Source organism: Otolemur garnettii, unplaced genomic scaffold (assembly GCF_000181295.1).
Source record: "Otolemur garnettii isolate 467f Iridium unplaced genomic scaffold, OtoGar3 scaffold00019, whole genome shotgun sequence".
NCBI lineage: Eukaryota > Metazoa > Chordata > Mammalia > Primates > Galagidae > Otolemur > Otolemur garnettii.
In genome coordinates this window covers 13,219,497-13,236,694 of record NW_003852414.1, presented here as the reverse complement: position 1 = coordinate 13,236,694, position 17,198 = coordinate 13,219,497, and the positions used below count along the sequence as shown (strand labels likewise).

General features: G+C 39.8%; 1 protein-coding gene across 2 annotated transcripts in view; it reads right to left on the bottom strand.

Annotated features, from left to right (window-relative positions):
• NEBL (nebulette) overlaps window positions 1–17,198 on the bottom strand; it is a 357,606-nt gene that overhangs the window by 17,410 nt on the left and 322,998 nt on the right. The window contains exons 22-26 of one of the 2 annotated variants that reach the window (XM_003786766.2): window positions 16,708–16,800; window positions 14,864–14,968; window positions 13,686–13,857; window positions 10,398–10,490; window positions 9,010–9,159 (exon numbers count right to left, since the gene is read on the bottom strand). In XM_003786766.2, the coding sequence (XP_003786814.1) occupies window positions 9,010–9,159; window positions 10,398–10,490; window positions 13,686–13,857; window positions 14,864–14,968; window positions 16,708–16,800 (613 nt within the window). The remainder of the gene's footprint in view (window positions 1–9,009; window positions 9,160–10,397; window positions 10,491–13,685; window positions 13,858–14,863; window positions 14,969–16,707; window positions 16,801–17,198) is intronic. The other variant, XM_012803295.1, reaches the window with a different exon arrangement.

Below are 17,198 nucleotides of genomic sequence, written 5' to 3'. Positions count from 1 at the left end.
TTAACAGGTGTAGCAAAGTTTCTTATTTATATTTCAGATCAAACTTTACTTTGAACATATTTATGAATTCAACAATATTTATCAGTAGCTACCATAATCCAGCCACTGGATTAGAGAAAAGAGAACAAAGCAGAGAGATAGATTCTGTTCTAGTAGAGTCTGTAATTGGGGAGACACACAGACAATATACAAATTAATTAATACATAATAAAATGTCAGGTGGTAAAAAGAGTTGTGGGAGACAAATGAAGCCCAGTGAGGGGACAAAGAGTTACGATTCTACATGGGTTGAGTGCTTTCTAGGTAAAGTGATTGAGGAAAGACTTTCTGAATAGTTGGCATTTATTCAGAGACCTGAAGGAAGTAAGCAAGATAGAAAAACACCTCAGAGAGAGTGGTCTAGGAAAATGGGCCAGAGATTGCTAAGGGCCAAGGTAGAATGCCCAGCATGCTAGACAGCCAGAAGGTCTGTGTGGCTGGAACCAGGAGACAGGAGGAAGATAAAACTAGAGATATGACCAAGGGCCAGATCATACAGCAACACCTTGCAGACCAAGGACTTGGGGTTTTAGGCTAAGTGTAATCAGAAGCCATCGGAATATTTGGAATAAGGATACAAGTTCAGGTGTAGCTTTCCAAAGGATCACTCTGGCAGCTAAGTGAGGACCAGACCACTGAGAGCAAGGATGGAATTACAAAGTGTGGACCCTATTTGTGCAATGTCAACTAAATAGGATGCTGACTCAATCCCGATGCAGTGGGAGCCGTCAGAAGTGGCTGGATTCTGAAGACAGAGCCATCAGTCTTCTAGAGGGGACGGTTGTGAAGTACAAGAGGAAGAAAGGTGATAAGGATGACTTCACAGTTTGGGCCTCAATATTACGGTAAATGATCATGTTAACAGCTGAGACAGTGAACACAAAGATCAGAACAGGTGAGTGGAGGGTCTGGCGTAGAAGATAGAAGAGAAGATTTGGGTTTCAGGTAGAAGATATTCAACACCCAGCAGCTGGATATTTTGTAGAGTCTAGGAATTGTTAGAGTCTGAGAGAAGTTGTGATATTTGAAGTAAAAATTCACAATACTGTTTCTACACCATTAACTGGACTGCCTAGAAGCCCTCCTGGTCTTCCTGGTAGAATCTGTATCATTCAATGCACACCAGATTCATAGAAAAGCTTCCAGAATGGATTAAACCTCCCCAGAAGGGACCCAACTTACTACACCTACTGCAGGATAAAGGCTGAGGAAAGCATGTGGGGAGTATATTCGATTGTCCCCTCCTCTGCAAGGCCATGGCTTAGCACTGCCCATGTGCTAGTTCTTGTCCTCTTCTTCAGCCCATCTCCTCCTAGACACAATGGCCCCTGGGCTTAAAATACATTAATCTACACAAAGGTCCCAATATGCTACGCTCTGTCAAGTGCCATTTTTCTGCATGAAACAGTCCACTCTCATTTCTCCAGCTGGCTTATTCTAACCCTGTACACTTCTCCATCATAATGCTTTCCTGAGCACAATGGTTTTGTACAGCTGCTTCACGCACCCCAATGTGAGCTCTTTGAAGACGATAACTGTATCTCTTATTTTTATGTTTCCAGTATCTCACACATACGGAAGATCCTAGATAGATGTTTAGGGGAATGGACAGATGGAGTAGTTGTGGGTACCAGTAAAACACCAGGGCAGCTGGCTACCTACCTGGCACCTGGCCCTCTCGGCAAGCTATGGATGATATTGGACAGTCCAGAGTGCTCTGAAGCACCTCCTGCAACCTAAACTCTTCTGAAGGCGTACTACACAGAATGGGATGCTAAGAGCACAGCCTGGCTGAGGCGGGTTAAACTGCCAGAGAATTCAGAAACCTGCTTTCACTCAGTGAAGGCAAGACTAGGTCATGCCAATAAGATTCTTTCCTAGCAATTGGGAAAGTTCACAAGGTTGAAACCCAGAAATGTCTGTTTTGAAAAGTGCATCTGTTTTCCATTCCCTACCCCTCCTGTACCCTTTTACGCTCCAGAGGAAGAGAGAAACACGTACAATACCTGAAGCAAAACCAAAACCAGTTCAAACGCAGGCGGGTAAACACCAGGTGAGATTGTAAACATGTACGAGGACTCTCAATAGCAGAAAACCGCACATTAAAGGGACCCAAAGGAAGACAAAGGGGTCCCCGGAAGCGGACACACATTTCAGGCAAGTGAACTACAGAGAAATGCAAAGATCAAAGAAAACCTCATGAGGAAATAAGTAAAAAACATCAGAATTATTTCCACCATAGAAATTGTGTCAAATGAAATATAAACTGAATTAACCTAATACGAAAAGACAATAGAGATCATTTTCTCTATTTAAGAATCAAAGCAAAATTGGATGAAATTTAAATCGAAGTCTCTGTTGTTGAATCAAAGGAACACAGTAGAGATGGAGAATGAAAACCCTTCCGTAACTTAATCTATCAGAGAGAGACTGAAGGAAAGCTCAACATCATCACTTAAGAAAATGAAAATATTCGACAATCAAAGCAAGATGGGAAAACAGCATGAGAAACATACAACTAAAACAATAATAAAAACTTAAAGGAGAAGGGCTTATATGGTAATGCTCAGGAAAACCAAATGCAAACGGTGAAAATGTCACGCTCTTGCCTCAAGGAGATGAGCTGACTGTTTAACCCTTTGTCCTAACAATCAGAATTTCCTTTAACTCATAAGAAGGGCTTAAAACTATGACTCTGATAATCAGCTAGCCATTTAATTCATAAAGTCAAACAGACCACTTTCAGAACATAAACACATTTTTATACTTAGAAGAGGCAGAAAGAGTTTATTTCAGTGTATGACACTTAAATAAGTAAATATAAAATATATTAGAAAGCATTTTGTTCTAGCAGGTGGTGCACCCTTCCCATTGCAGGTTCAAAATCTGAGCCTATAAGGTTAGATGACCCCCTCCAGAATGCAGTCCAAGAGGGCTGGGACTCTGGCCCAAGGTTTTGTCCTCTTGCTTAGGTATCCAGCACTGCAGGACATTACTGCCACCTCAACCACAGGGGTTGACCGAATATTAAAGGACATCTCCAAGACAGAGCATACTTTATTACATAAATTACATGCAGATAGGAGGAATGAATTCTAGTGTTCTACAGCAGTGTTGACCATAGTTAACGCTAATACACAGTTTCAAACAGCGAAAAGGAAGATACTGAATGTTTCTCACAAAGAAATCGTAAATGTTTGAGATAATGAATGTGCTAATCACCCCAGTCTGATCACTACATGTTCAATGAACCAAAACATCATTATGGACCCCCCCTGAATATGTACAATTGTTATTTTTCCATTTAAAAACTTTTTTGAAATTATCTTTTATTTTTATTTATAAATATTAGTTGTCTATTTTTTGAGACTTCGGGAAAAAAATAATGAGAAGAAGTTAACTGATGACTCCATCCTGAACCTCAGAGTCAAAGCACTGTATGATAGACAGACTCTTATCTAACAACGTGAATGTTACTTTTTTTTGCATTATTATTTTTTTTGGGGGGGGGGCTGGGGCTAGGTTTGAACCTGCCACCCTCAGTATGTGGGGCCGGGGCCCTCCTCCTTGAGCCATAGGCACCCGCCTTTTTTGCATTATTGTTATTATTATTATTGTTCAATATTTCGTTGCCACCATTGTCTGATTTCTTTTCTGAATGTATTTATCTTCATTCATTCTTTACAAGGTTTTTGTTTCGAGTCCTTATCTTGAACATGGTTATGTTATTAAAGTTTAAGCCTTTTTAATTTTGTGAAGGCAAAAAGTAGAAACCAAATAAACCCATGTATACGTACAGAGAAAATTTTAAAAAAAAAATTTTTTTTTAAAGAAATCTAACCTTAATCTATTATAGCAATGGTGGTGGGAAGTTTATCATGAACCCAAAATTCTATTTTTTTTAAAAAAAGAAGATATACATAAAGGAATCAACAAAATCTGGAAGGAAAAAATAGCATTTCTACATAGCTAAGAACATTCTCTCTTTTCTTCATCTTACCCCTGACAAGTATTGTTGAAAAATTCTTTTCAGTTTCCAGGATAGAATTTAAACAAATGCACATGATTGACTGTTACTGCTAAAAACACTGAAGATTTTCATCAAACTGTTGTCAACACCATAAAAGCCTCCTTCTAGAAGGCCAATCAGCACCTTCTTACCGCAGCCCCGCAGAGCACACATTTCAAAGGGGACCCTACATTTCAAAGCCACCAAGGAGTCATGGATACTGTGTCTGCCCTTCTTCCCCAGGAGAGGGAAAAAAATCCCACACTAGGAATGTTTCCACTTTAGGTTGTTTTTGTAGCTACGCTCTAATGTCACTGAAACATATCCAAAGATCATCGAACATGGAAGAACTTCCTTGAAAGCCTCCCACAAGAGAATTGCATTTTATAGAAATAACTGTACCTATATATATGTATATGTGTGGTCCCAGTTTTTTAAATGTTAGTTGGGCTATTTCATTTCTTCAGCAAGTATTTGTAAAGTGTTTATTTTAAGAGCTAGAGATATAGCAAAAGAGTTAGTATCTCTGCATCAACAATTCAATACAGTATAGAGATGCGAGGGAGGGAAAAAAAAGTAGAGTAGGTAAAGGGACAGCCAGTGAGACAAGGATGCTATGTTATCTGTGGTGGGTAGAGAGGTCTCCCTGATAAAGAGTGATCTGAGCAGAAACATTAGAAAAATGGCGCTGAGCAAGCAAACATATAGGGTGAGGAGAATGTTTGGGGCACTTTAAACAGTAAGTGCAAAGGCCCTGGGGGGAGCTTTCCTGGAAAGGTTGAGTAAAGCAAGGGGAGTGAATGGGTGTACTGGGAATGGCAGGAAATGAGTTCAGCGCAGTCGCCAGACTCCAAGATTAGACACAAGTCTGGTGTGGAAGAGTGAGGATTTGGGTTACACTCAGACTTCAATGGTAGAAGGGTGACGTGATCTGATTTCGGTTTCAAGAAAACCACTTCAGCTGCCAGGTAGAAAACAGACCAGGGAAGGGGGTGGAACGGGTACGGAGTGACCAGGATAAAAGCAGGGACACAAGAGCAGGCGATTGTGACTGTCCAAATGGGAGGTGGCAGAAGCTGATGCGAGACCGGCAGCGGTGACAGTGGTATGAGCAGTCAAGATGCTGGACATTTGTGTCCTGGTAGAGCTGACAAGATGTCCTAATGGATCGGATATGGATGGGAGTGAAAGACAAGAGCTGAGGATGACTCCAGAGGGTTGGATGTCAGCACCTGGGAAGCTGCAGCTGCCACTTGGTGAACAGGGAAGCCTAGAAAAGGAGAAGATTTCTGGAAAGAAAGTGGGGAGTGGAAAAGTAGTCTTAAATTTACTTGGTTTAATCTGTCACTAATTGTTTGATACAAGGTGCCAATTGGTAAACAGTGCTTTCCTTCACTTAAATAAAATTAGCACATTCCCATGTACCCTAAAATCTTTTCACATTAGCATAGATACTTTGTGGATACACCCTTACGTGTGATTATGTTACCAAATGTCTGGGTTCACCTCTACTTCTGCTTTGTACTTCAATATTTATTTTGTAAAATAGGGTACGTCCCTAAAGATAGATCATCTTGGCCTCAAAATAGGTGCTTGTGAATGACCGAAATTTATAAATGACTCCAAAGAATCGACTTTTTCTTACAAAGCATTATTTGAGTCCCTGAGCCATTTCTGCCTGCCGAAAATCCCCCCCCCCCCATCAGCTTCCACGGGGTCTAAAATTTCCCCATTTAAAAAAATTATTTTTAATTACTCCCTCTTCATCACGTGTTACTGATATTCTAGCATACATGTGAGAATATTTATCTCTACCTTATTCCAGTGAAGATATTTTCTCATTCTGTTTGGCTTAGGATGGGGTCCTTTTGCTCAAAATAATCAGAAAAAAAGGAATGTAGGTTTGAGAAGAGGAAGATGATAAAGTAACAGCAGACGCTCAGTGGAGGCGTCAAGGAGGCAGTTAGGGTTCAGAGAAGGCTGCAATGAACATGGACGTGGAAGTCATCAGCTGAGTCAATGACCAGGGTTTTGTAGCCTTGGAGGGGAGAACGCAATGAGGCAGTGGTCCCGGCACAGTGTGCTGGCATAGGAAGAGCAGAGGCCTCCCTAGGAGAGGTCTCCTATTCTTCATCTCTACACAGAATCATCCAAGACCTAATCACAGACTTGGATGACGACTTGCAAACTGATCTCCAGTGCAGCCCTCTGTACCCTCATTGCCTACTTGATGCCTCCATGGGAATGTCTCTGTGACACGCCATGGCTGTGCCCTGTCCTAGGCAACTTCTATCAGCATTCACACCCGAGTGCAAACATCCCTTCCCTGCTGTAGGCTCCCCTGACACCGAGGAGGACTACCCAGATTGCTCTGTTATTGCAGCTCCCATTCTGTGCTCTCACAGCGCTGACCCTGTTCATGACCACGTGTGAGTCTGTGTCAGCCTGTGCTATCTGTGTCAGTCTCTGCTAAATACCACCATGGTCCCCCGCAAGATTCTACACCCCTTCCAAAGGATGCATGTCTCCTTTGCTCACTGCTGTGTGTACTGCCAGATCCAAGCTCTCAGCTGGTCCACAAAGAGCACTGAATAAACATTTGTAGCTCAAGTGGCTAAGGCACCAGTCACATACACCTAAGGTGGCAGTTCAAATCCAGCCCGGGCCCACCAAACAACAGTGACGGCTGCAACCAAAAAAAAAATAGCCAGGCATTGTGGCGGGTGCCTGTGGTCCCAGCTACTTGAGAGGCTGAGGCAGGAGACTCACTTGAGCCCAGGAGTTGGAGGTTTCTGTGAGCTGTGATGCTACAGCACTCTACCCAGGAGGATAGCTTGAGGCTCTGTTTCAAAAAATAAAAATAAAAATAAATAAATAAATAAACATTTGGTGAATAAATGAACGGACACCATGAATAACGGGTCATTCATAAGGCAGGGCCTCTGTGGCACCCTGCATGTGGGAGAGACATCAACTACAATACGCTCCACTGAATAATGTTGGATAAGCTTGATCAAAATTAGTTCTGGTATTTGCTTTGCGTTTTACTCATGTCATCAAGAACCAACATTATTTTGTATGTCCAGAAATCAGAAACCCCAGGACCAAAAAAGAAAAAATTAGGAAGTTACCAAACCCACATCTCCTCACGTATATGTTATCTACAATAAAACAAAACTAGTTTATAATGATTTCATTAGACTTATAGAGAAAGGAGATGCTTTAAAACTTTCTACTGAGCTAAGGCTAGTCTGGATTTATAATTCAAGATGCATGGGATAGAACTGATTTCATTCTCATTAGTGTTTTTTTATAAAGAATTTTTTTAAAAACCCAACGAAACAATTACAAAAGCTTTCCTAGTTTCATCATCGCCTTAGTCACACATTACTTTTTTAGACAAAGGTGTTAAGTTGCTCAGTCTCATAATTTCCTGCCTTCAAGATTTCAGCAATATGATGTTTGTGGCTGACCTTCTGTTCCCATATACTTCAGTCCTCCCCTCCTCCTCACGTCACTAAATGTAGCTACACACCACTTTAGACTTAACCTTTTGTAACAGCTTTATAAGCAGGATTAGTTTAACATCCTGAAGAAATTCACTCAAAATGCTAGACCTAATCCATCAATCTAGATACAGAAACCAGAAAAAAGTACAGGAAAAGGGCTGGATATAAAATAGAAAATTACTTGGGGAGAGGGGAGGAGGGAGGAAAATGAGGGGGGTCATGGTGTAGCACACCTCGGCAGAGGGCGGCGGAGGGGGATACAACTATAGTAGGGACTTTACCTAACAAATGCAATCTGTGTAACCTAATTCTTTGTACCCTCAATGACTCCCAAACAATTAAAAAAAATAAAATGTTCTTAGAAGACTGTTATGCATGGTAGCAAAGACCAAAAAAAAACCAGAAGATTATTAACAATCAACTATATTTTCCATTAAAAAAAAATCTTCTCTTGTCCCAAGTATTAAACCTAATATCTTTTTGGCATTATTCAACTCTACAAATTATATCAACATTTAAACACACACAAACTCACTGCAACCTCTTAGCCACTCTAATATTACTATACGATCGATTCCTTTTTCCTTAATGGAAATTAGATATAAACTATGCAGAACTCAAGTTTCCACTATGACTGTGTTGTATCACATACTTAGGTCACTATGAAAGTTTCGAGACAGACTGTGTTATGGTCTGTTATTTCACGGCCAAGAAACACAGTCCATAGCATCCCCTTCTAATTCACCCATGCAGGTTTCAACTTGCTCAGCTTATCGGCGTTGCTGGAAGCCTTACTTTCTCTCCATGTGGATTTTATGTTTCTTTCTATTTTTTTTTTTTTTTTACTGAGGGACAGTCTTACTTTCTTGCCCCCAGTAGAGTTCTGTGGCATCATAGCTCACAGCAACCTCAAATTCCTAAGTTCAAGCGATCCTCTTACCTCAGCCTCCCAAGTAGCTGGGACTACAGGCACCTGCCACAACACCTGGCTATTTTTAGAGATGAGGTCTCACTCTTGCTCAGGCTGGTCTTGAACCTGTGAACACAGGCAGTCCACCCACCTCGGCTCCCAGAGTGCTGGGATTACAGGCGTGAGCCACCATGCCCAGCCTGATGTTATGTTTGTTGATTTATGTGTATCTCAAAATATCTCTCAAATAAAGGCCCACGTGTAACCCCTGTAAAATAGATTCCCCTAGCAAATCCCTAGACCATTTTGCATTACAGATCCATTTGCAGTGGTAATAGCAAAGACAGGAAAAAAAACAACATGCAAAAATGCAAATTAGTAGGTTTTTCTTAAGGGACTATTAACTTTCTAAGCCTAATTTTAAATTCTGAAATACACACAGGCGAGATGTTTGTGCAAAGGTGAGGAAAATGTCAAAGGCACTCTCGTGACATATTTAAAAAAGGAATCAATTTTCTTTGTAAGTGGTTCCTGTTTGATACCTCCTTCATCGGACAGCCTGGTTACCTCACTGCAGCCTGAAAAACTGGGGTAAATCTCAGAGATCTCTGACTTGTCATCTCCCAGACCTGGCCCAAAAGTGCTGCTGGAGTGAGAGCGAGACCGGTGTCTCCAACAGTGACTCGCCTTTTCTGAAGTGGAGGGAAAATAATCATACTTGTGATTAAGTGACTCAAAAAACAAAAGAAACAGAAGATTACTTAAAATCTTAACAGGTAAGAAAAGCAACCTTTTAGTAAATAGTAGTCCCAAATCTCAGTCCTTCTAAGTTTCTAGTCACCTCTTCTCAAACTTCAGCATTCATTACATCAACGACATCAATGGCTTATAAGTCATTTATGCTCATTTTAATCTAGATTTAAAAGGAGCGATAAGCAATGGGAAATTGACAAGAACTAAGAAAAAAATAGTCAAACTAATAATTTTCTATTAAATATAATACCTGGCTATAAGTAATTCAAGTATCACCCAGTATGTAGAATCTGTTGCCTTTCCTTTATTTTTAGAAAATTATATGACATAGTTTGGCTTAATTATATGGATCACATTGACCATAAAAATACCAAATCCCTATTTTGTCTTAGGATTCGGTTTCATTTAACATCAACAATTAAATAGAGTAGAAATCAGAAAGCAGAGCAAGACCTAAATAATATATCTGTTTATATTATTTAAAATAACTGTGTACTGCCAAAAATATTCTGAAATGTGAAACCGAGCTATCACTATACCCAATCCATTTTTTGCTTTTAATTATAAACATTCAGCCAAAATTAGAAGTCAAATAACCTTCCCATATTCATTTTACATTATATAGAAATTCAGAGATCAATTCTAAGAATAATTTAAAGTTTATTTTCAGACATTTAAGATGCTTTACAAAAAACCTTTCTACTCTCCTATACAGGGTGGACATAAAGTTCATGTGCAATTTACCATGTTAAACTATTTTAAAATTGCACATGAACTTGGTGTCCATCCTCTATATAGTTCCTTTAAAAATCTACCTTTAAAATATTGTAAGAGCGTATTTCATGAAACAAATCTTTTTTGCCTCAGCAGTTTATTGCAATACAAATAATTGCATTCATAAACTCAGAAGGTCTATAAAATCTTATTTGCTAATAAAAAGATTTTTTAATGAATCCAGGGCAGACTAATCTAGGATCCATTAAAAAGCCCTTTTGCAAGTTTCATTTTCATAAATGATTTAATGATATTTTCAAGTAGCATGGCACTTCTTTGGTTTCTCAATTTCTCAACTTTAAAAGTACATTGCAAAGTCACCGTGATGAGCCTCTAGGGCTCAAAGCAGCTTCACTTTCAGTACAAAACCACAACAGGCAGGAACTCAAAATGTTAGCAGTACCGGAAAGCATACGCAGACTTCTAGACTGAATATTGTCTTCCAAGGGGTCAAAGTCGAAGATGGAGCCAGGATCTGTGCGCCAAACTTTGAGGTCTTTTTACCAAAAGGGAGAAATCAACATGTCAAGAAGGAATTAAAAAAAATAAAAAAGCCAGCACTAAAAAAGTCAAGCAACAGCCTTGAAAGGAATATACGTAAAAAGCATGTGTGTAATAAATGAACCCACTGTTTTACGGACTTCAGAGGCAATCAAAAAGACAACCGCTTTCACAAGTATCTATTATATAATTTATAATCAAATGGAACTCGCCTGACCTAGTCATTATAGAACTGCCCTGTCTGGCCTTGTTGAGGTATCTGAAACTCAGCAACCCCCACATGTACACAGGGAGCAACTATGTGGGGCCCCCAAGGCATCCTCTGAACCTCCAATCTCTCTGCTCTCCACATGTTCAAACAGGCAAATGTTTGATTAAAGTTCCTTACGAAGGACATGTGAGCAACTCAGACATGGGGGTAATTCCTAGGAAATGATTGAGAGGTTTCTGTTTAAAAAAAAAAAAGCAAAACAATCATAAAACTTCTCTCCCTATAACAGAAACAGATACTTGAAAAGTAGGGAAGTGGCAAGTCCCAGTTTTCATCCTGAGTTTGTGAGGAGTACAAGCTAATAAACATGATGTATTTATTCGAAAAGTCTTGTAGGCACCCAGCAAAGGAGCAGCGAGGCATCATGGGAAGACAAGTAAGAGGAGCTTCCTGCTCCCGGTGGACCCCTGCGATGGTCAGTGATCAGACTGAGTTATCCTCCTCCTACTCTGCTTCAGGCAAAATCCACATCTCACAACTTCCAAGTTTATAGTTTTCTCTAACTAACTGATATTAGGTCCTAAAATAAGTTGCATAGTGCTGGACCAACATCTGGAGAATAAGAACCTAGCTATGAACATGTGGCAGAGATGGACCTGGATCAAAAACAATCATTTATAAAGTGGAAGCAGAGATTTGCTTGTCTGTTTTTAATTACTATTATGTAGTGTTCCCCACGTGTCAGGCGCTACTCTCATTTATAACCTAACTCATTGAAGCTTTGTACATATTAAGTCCGTACTATTATTATTTCCATTTTATAGATGAGAAAACTGAGGCACAGACGGATGGATTATCTTGGTCAAGTAGCAGAGCTTCCAACAAAGCAGAAACTGCACAATTTGGCTTCATCTGAATTACTCAGAAAATTTCTAAACTTATATTTCCAGGCCTGGTACAGAAGTTGGCCTATCAAAGTTTAATGTCTGTTGAATGTACTTTGTGTTTTAACAGGCAGGTCCTCAATGCAAAATAGTTTCTCTCAATAAGAAGAAAGGAAGTGGATTTTGGATGGCCTTGTAAGTAAATACTTTAGACTTATACCTCTTATATTTTTAAAAAATAATAATTTATATCTCAAAGTTTCTGTGTTTCAAATTCTGATAGCCCAAGGTCTAGGCAGTTTCCTGGATTTTAAGCAATGGCCTCACCATCACTCCCAACCCTGCTCTGTGACTGGGGGGTAGCTGCACAAATTTAGAAGCTCCGTTCTAAATGAGACAGATCAGACCCCTGCACTATCTTCTGAGACGTTAGTACGAAGCAATGAAACTCTCTAATTCAGTGTTACTTTTAATGAAAACATCACAACCCATCCATCCAACTTAATGTGACCCTTTTAAGTAATCAACTTGGGCAAGATCAACAAAGCTATGGATTGCCTACAAATTATGTTTGGAATCCTTCCATGGAAAATACTTTCAGAGTCACTTTAGTATAATTGCCAAGTCACTTAGTGCCCTGACTTTGGTAGCCTTGTTTTGTACTAAGATATTACCCTGTCAAATATATGCTTTCCCCTGCTAACTCACCTCTGAATGGACTGTCACAGATACTAGAAAACAAGCTCGTATTTTTAAAGATGAAGACAGTCTACCACGGAGATTACTGAGAGGCATATCCTACAGTGATCAAAAAAATTCTTTAAGCTACCTAATTAGACTACGTAATTCAGAGGCTAATTGCTCTGAAAGAGACAATGGCCTTGCCTTGTTGACATTTGTTGAAAAATCAATAACTTTCCTTCCTAGCCCTCCACTCCAGTATGATCTCTGCTGGTATCTTAGCCATCATTCAACAAATATCCTCCTAGCATTTCCCCCGACCAACTGTAAGAATGAGATAGCAGGGAGAGAAAGTTGCTCTCTTAATTATGAGACTTTCCGATGGCTCCCAGTTACCCCGATTCAAAAGTAATATTCAAGAAATATGAGCTATTGGCATTATGGGATACCATCCAAGTCTTCCTAGCACATCGACATTGTGATGAAAGGACCTAAATGGGATGTAGTTATTTCTGTCACTCAAGCACATGGTATCTACGGGATGACACACTGATTAAGAACACATGTTACCAGAAGACAAAATAATCATTCAACCTTTGGCATCCCCCATGTCTGGACTGCTTCTTTGTTCAACAACTAGGAACATTCTTTTTGAGACAGAATCTCACGCTGTTGCCACTCAAACTCTTGGGCTCCTCTTGCCTCAGTCTCCCAAGTAGCTGGGACTATAGGCACCATCGTAACACCTGACTAGTTTTTTCTATTTTTAGTAGAAACAGGGTCTCACTGTTGCTCAGGCTGGTCTTGAACTCATGACCTCAGGTGATCCACCTGCCTTGGCCTCCCAGAGGACTAGGATTACAGGTGTGAGCCCCCATGTCTGGCCAGGAACACTCTTAGGACCAAAAAGCTATTAAAGACAGAGAACATGCCATAATAGAGTCTGAGCTGATACCTGGTGAATCCCATTCCATAGGGCACCCAAATAACACTTTACCTGTGGTCCATTTTAAATCGGGCCACTGCATCAAACATGGGATGAGAAATCAGATGAATAAGGAGGCTAATTAAAGATAAAGCCGGCTCAGCGCCTGTGGCTCAAGAGGCTAAGGCGCCAGCCACGTACACCTAAGGTGGCGGGTTCGACCCCAGCCCGGGCCCGCCAAACAACAATGATGGCTGCAACCAAAAAATAGCCAGACATTGTGGTGGGTGCCTGTGGTCCCAGCTACTTGGGAGGTGGAGGCAGGAGACTTGCTTGAGCCCAGGAGTTGGAGGTTGCTGTGAGCTGTGATGCCATGGTACTCTACCCAGGGGGATAGCTTGAGGCTCCTGTCTCAAAAAAAAAAAAAAACCTAAAGCCAACACCATCTTTTGGACTGTGCACAGCCCTGGGGCAGGAGCGCCAGCTTACCAACAATGATGCCAGGTCTCCGGTCCATCTCCACGATGTGGGGATGGACACCTTTGTAGGCGGCGTCGCTGACGACCTGTGTGTTCTTTCTCACTCGCTCTGTCACAGGATCGTCCACCACAGGGGTGAAGCCCCTCCCCTTTGTCTTTTCAAAATCTTCGTGGTATTTTACCTGAAAAAGGAAAACCCAGATTAACTCACACTGAAATGTGCTGACTGTTTGGTATGCAGCTCACTTAACTGTGATAAAACGACAGTGTCACGGCCCTGACTGCATCTAGATTCTGTTCTTCACGTAGGTATCCTTCCAACTATTCCAAAAATAAGATCTGAAATGTCAGCTTCTTAGCATCAGAAATCAGGCACTGATACTTGTACAATTTTTTAAATCATCATGGTTAGCATCTCTTTTAAGTCATATGCAAAACTGTGTATCGATAAGATGTAAAAGATAGATATTTTTAAATCCTTACTTCCTAAAAGACACTAAAGTAATACCAGTACTACAAATTTAAATTTCAGTACTATCAGTAATACAAGTTTAATTTTCTATCCTTTCACCTTCAATAAACTGATATTTCCACATAATCATTCAAGAAAATGCTATGATTTAAAATTTTATCAAGAGAAATTACAGACAATTATGTAGGATTTTTGTGTATAATTACAGAAACATATACTTCAAAACATGCTTTTTTTGTTGTCTGAAATTGGGTCAGGGTTATGATCCTACAACTCTGCACATTATCCTAAAAACCACTGGATTGGATACTTTCAACAGGTAAACTTTACGGTAAATTATATCTCGTGAAACAGCTTTTAAAAACATACTTTTTTCATATTCTTTAAGACATGCAAACAGACCAAACTCCGTATTACGATTAATTGGAAAGAAGCTCAGACAAATGTCTTCCACACAATGCATTTATAGTAGTCACACTGGAAATAAAACACACCCAAAAAAGTCACTGAGAAAAATTATTTTATTAGACTATTTCTATTACATTTCGGTGTGATTAGAAAGCCCTCCCACCCCCAAAACATGAGGATGAGCCCACCACGTTTCCATGCTTTGTTAGTTATCTGGATTAACTGTGAACTGATGCCTCGGTGCACACAGGTCCTGATGGCCCTTAGTATGTTTTAGTCATGAGAAGGAGGATCTGCTTGTGCCCTACCATGGAAATATGATTTTGTGCTTCTTTAACGCATCTCAGGGCAGGTGTATCTAAAATCAGACTCGGTCTACCTTTCATCTGTTTATGGCTCTGGGTATATTTTACCTGCAAAGTAAATGGACACACTTATAATAAGATATTACCTAATAAAATAAATAATATAAATAATAAAAAATTACATAACAGTTTTAAGATTTACCAAAACAGTGAAACATAGCCAGCATGCTTAAAATTATTTCCCAGGTAACTTTTTTAATGAATTACATTTTGTTCTAGAAGGAGTGACCTACAATGTTACTCTCAACGATCTCCTTCAAAGGTGATTAACAAAAGACCCTAAATTGATCAACTAAAAACAAACTTGTGAGGGATCAATGGTCACCAGGAGGTAGTCAGTAAAACTGGTTATGAAATGTCAATTAAATGGAGAAAATTCCTTTTTCTTTCTTTTTTTTTTTAAATGGAGAAAATTCCAAAGTAAATAGAACTCCATTTATTTTGTTTCTAAACTTCCCTGTTTCCTGTCATAAGAGTATTAAAAAATGCATACCAGGCTACCTTCTATTTCATTTTTTCCATATTTAAAGAAGAAAAAATAATGAGGAACAAACGTAGTTTTTCTTCTAAGCAGCCAGAGCTTAAAGGTAATTTATGTTAAATATGTTCAGCGTCCCTGGAGAGATGTGCCACAAGAGAGCTGTAAATGGTGAAACCTAAATGCTAATGGTCTAGCTCACAATTCTTCATAAAGGAGTGCTAAGAACAGGATCTGTGTTCTTGACCATCAAAACAATGCCATTTGTAAACCTGATTATGTGTAAAGATCTGGATACCACTGGTGGACGACCAGGCTGTTAGTCATTCAGGTTAATAGTGAACTGATGCCATGGGCACACCGGACCCTGCTGTTTCTCTGTATATTTTAGCCATGAGAAGAAGGATCTGGTGGTACCCTACCATTGAAATATCATTTTGTGCTTCTGGTTCAATGCAATTCAGAACTGAAGCCCTGATATTCACTAACAGGAAGCTTACAAGGTCAGATAATTAAGTTCTCGATCTCAGACTAGAAAAAGTGCTTTGATGGGTCGACTAGGTCCCTGTGCCAGGGCATAGCTTCCCAAGGGGGAGGTATGAGGTATGTTAACACTTTTTCTAGAATGAGTTCATGAACTTAATTGTGTAGCCACCTACAATAACAGCTCTGGTGTCCATTCCATAAAATGAGCTCTAAAATTGCTTTGCAGGGTAGACTAAGCACTGGCATCCATGCACAGCTTCCCAAGGGGGTGACTTGAAAGGTGACTGCAGTGATATTCAGCAATGAGGTATGTAGCACTTCTTTGAGGATGAGTTTGCAAACTTAACTGTCTGACCTCGTACTGTCCAAATGAGACACCAAAATGCACTCTGGGACTTGAATGAGTAACTAAATTCCACATTAAATGTATTTAAGGATCTTTTTCCCTCTATAGCCTTACTTGGAAGCAATGACTAACTAACTTCCTATGTCGTTTTACAAAGAGCATTTAACAATCCACATTCAACGAAATACATTAGTAAAACAATAATTATCTAATTCATGCAGGAAAGACTTTACCACCTTCAGAGACACTGGCTGCAACAACAAGAATCACATCCGGAAAATACTGACCTAATCAAGGATGACATAAACTTACACGGTGGTAGGTTTTGAAAGTCATCTTAAATTACACATGGACTTACAGGAACGATCACAGATTATTTCTTGACAATAAATTTTATTTTCACAAGAAAACCCAGACTGCCGGCTGATAATAAAGGATACATCTTTGTGATTATCCAAAACGAGAGAAACGACTTGCCGAGCTAATATTTTCCTGATTCTTCTTTACTCTCTCCATTTCAGGAGTTACGCTTAAGGCAGTAGCTCTTCCTGGTTGGCCTTTATAATGAACCTAGCATTTCAGGAAACAAAAAAGTAGAGTACCGTGAATCAATCCAACTAATTAAAAGTCCATACTATTTATTTTAATGCATTAACCAAAGAAGGTAAACTACAAAGAAAAAGCAGATACTATCAGGGGTCAAGTCATATTAAAATGCTGGCATCCCTCTTAGCAAAGTATCTCAAGAATGGAAGAAAAAGTATCCAATGTACACAGCCCTATTTTGAAACTAATTCATAGCTTTTATAGGAATGTCATAAACCTCATTATAGCCTTAGAATATGGGAAGGGGGTGGGAGGGTGAGGTGAAGGGTGGATAGGAGAGGGGGGAAGATTGGTGGGGTCACCTCTATGGTTTATCTTACAAGGGTACAAGTGAATCTTTCTAAAAGCAGAGTATGAACGTT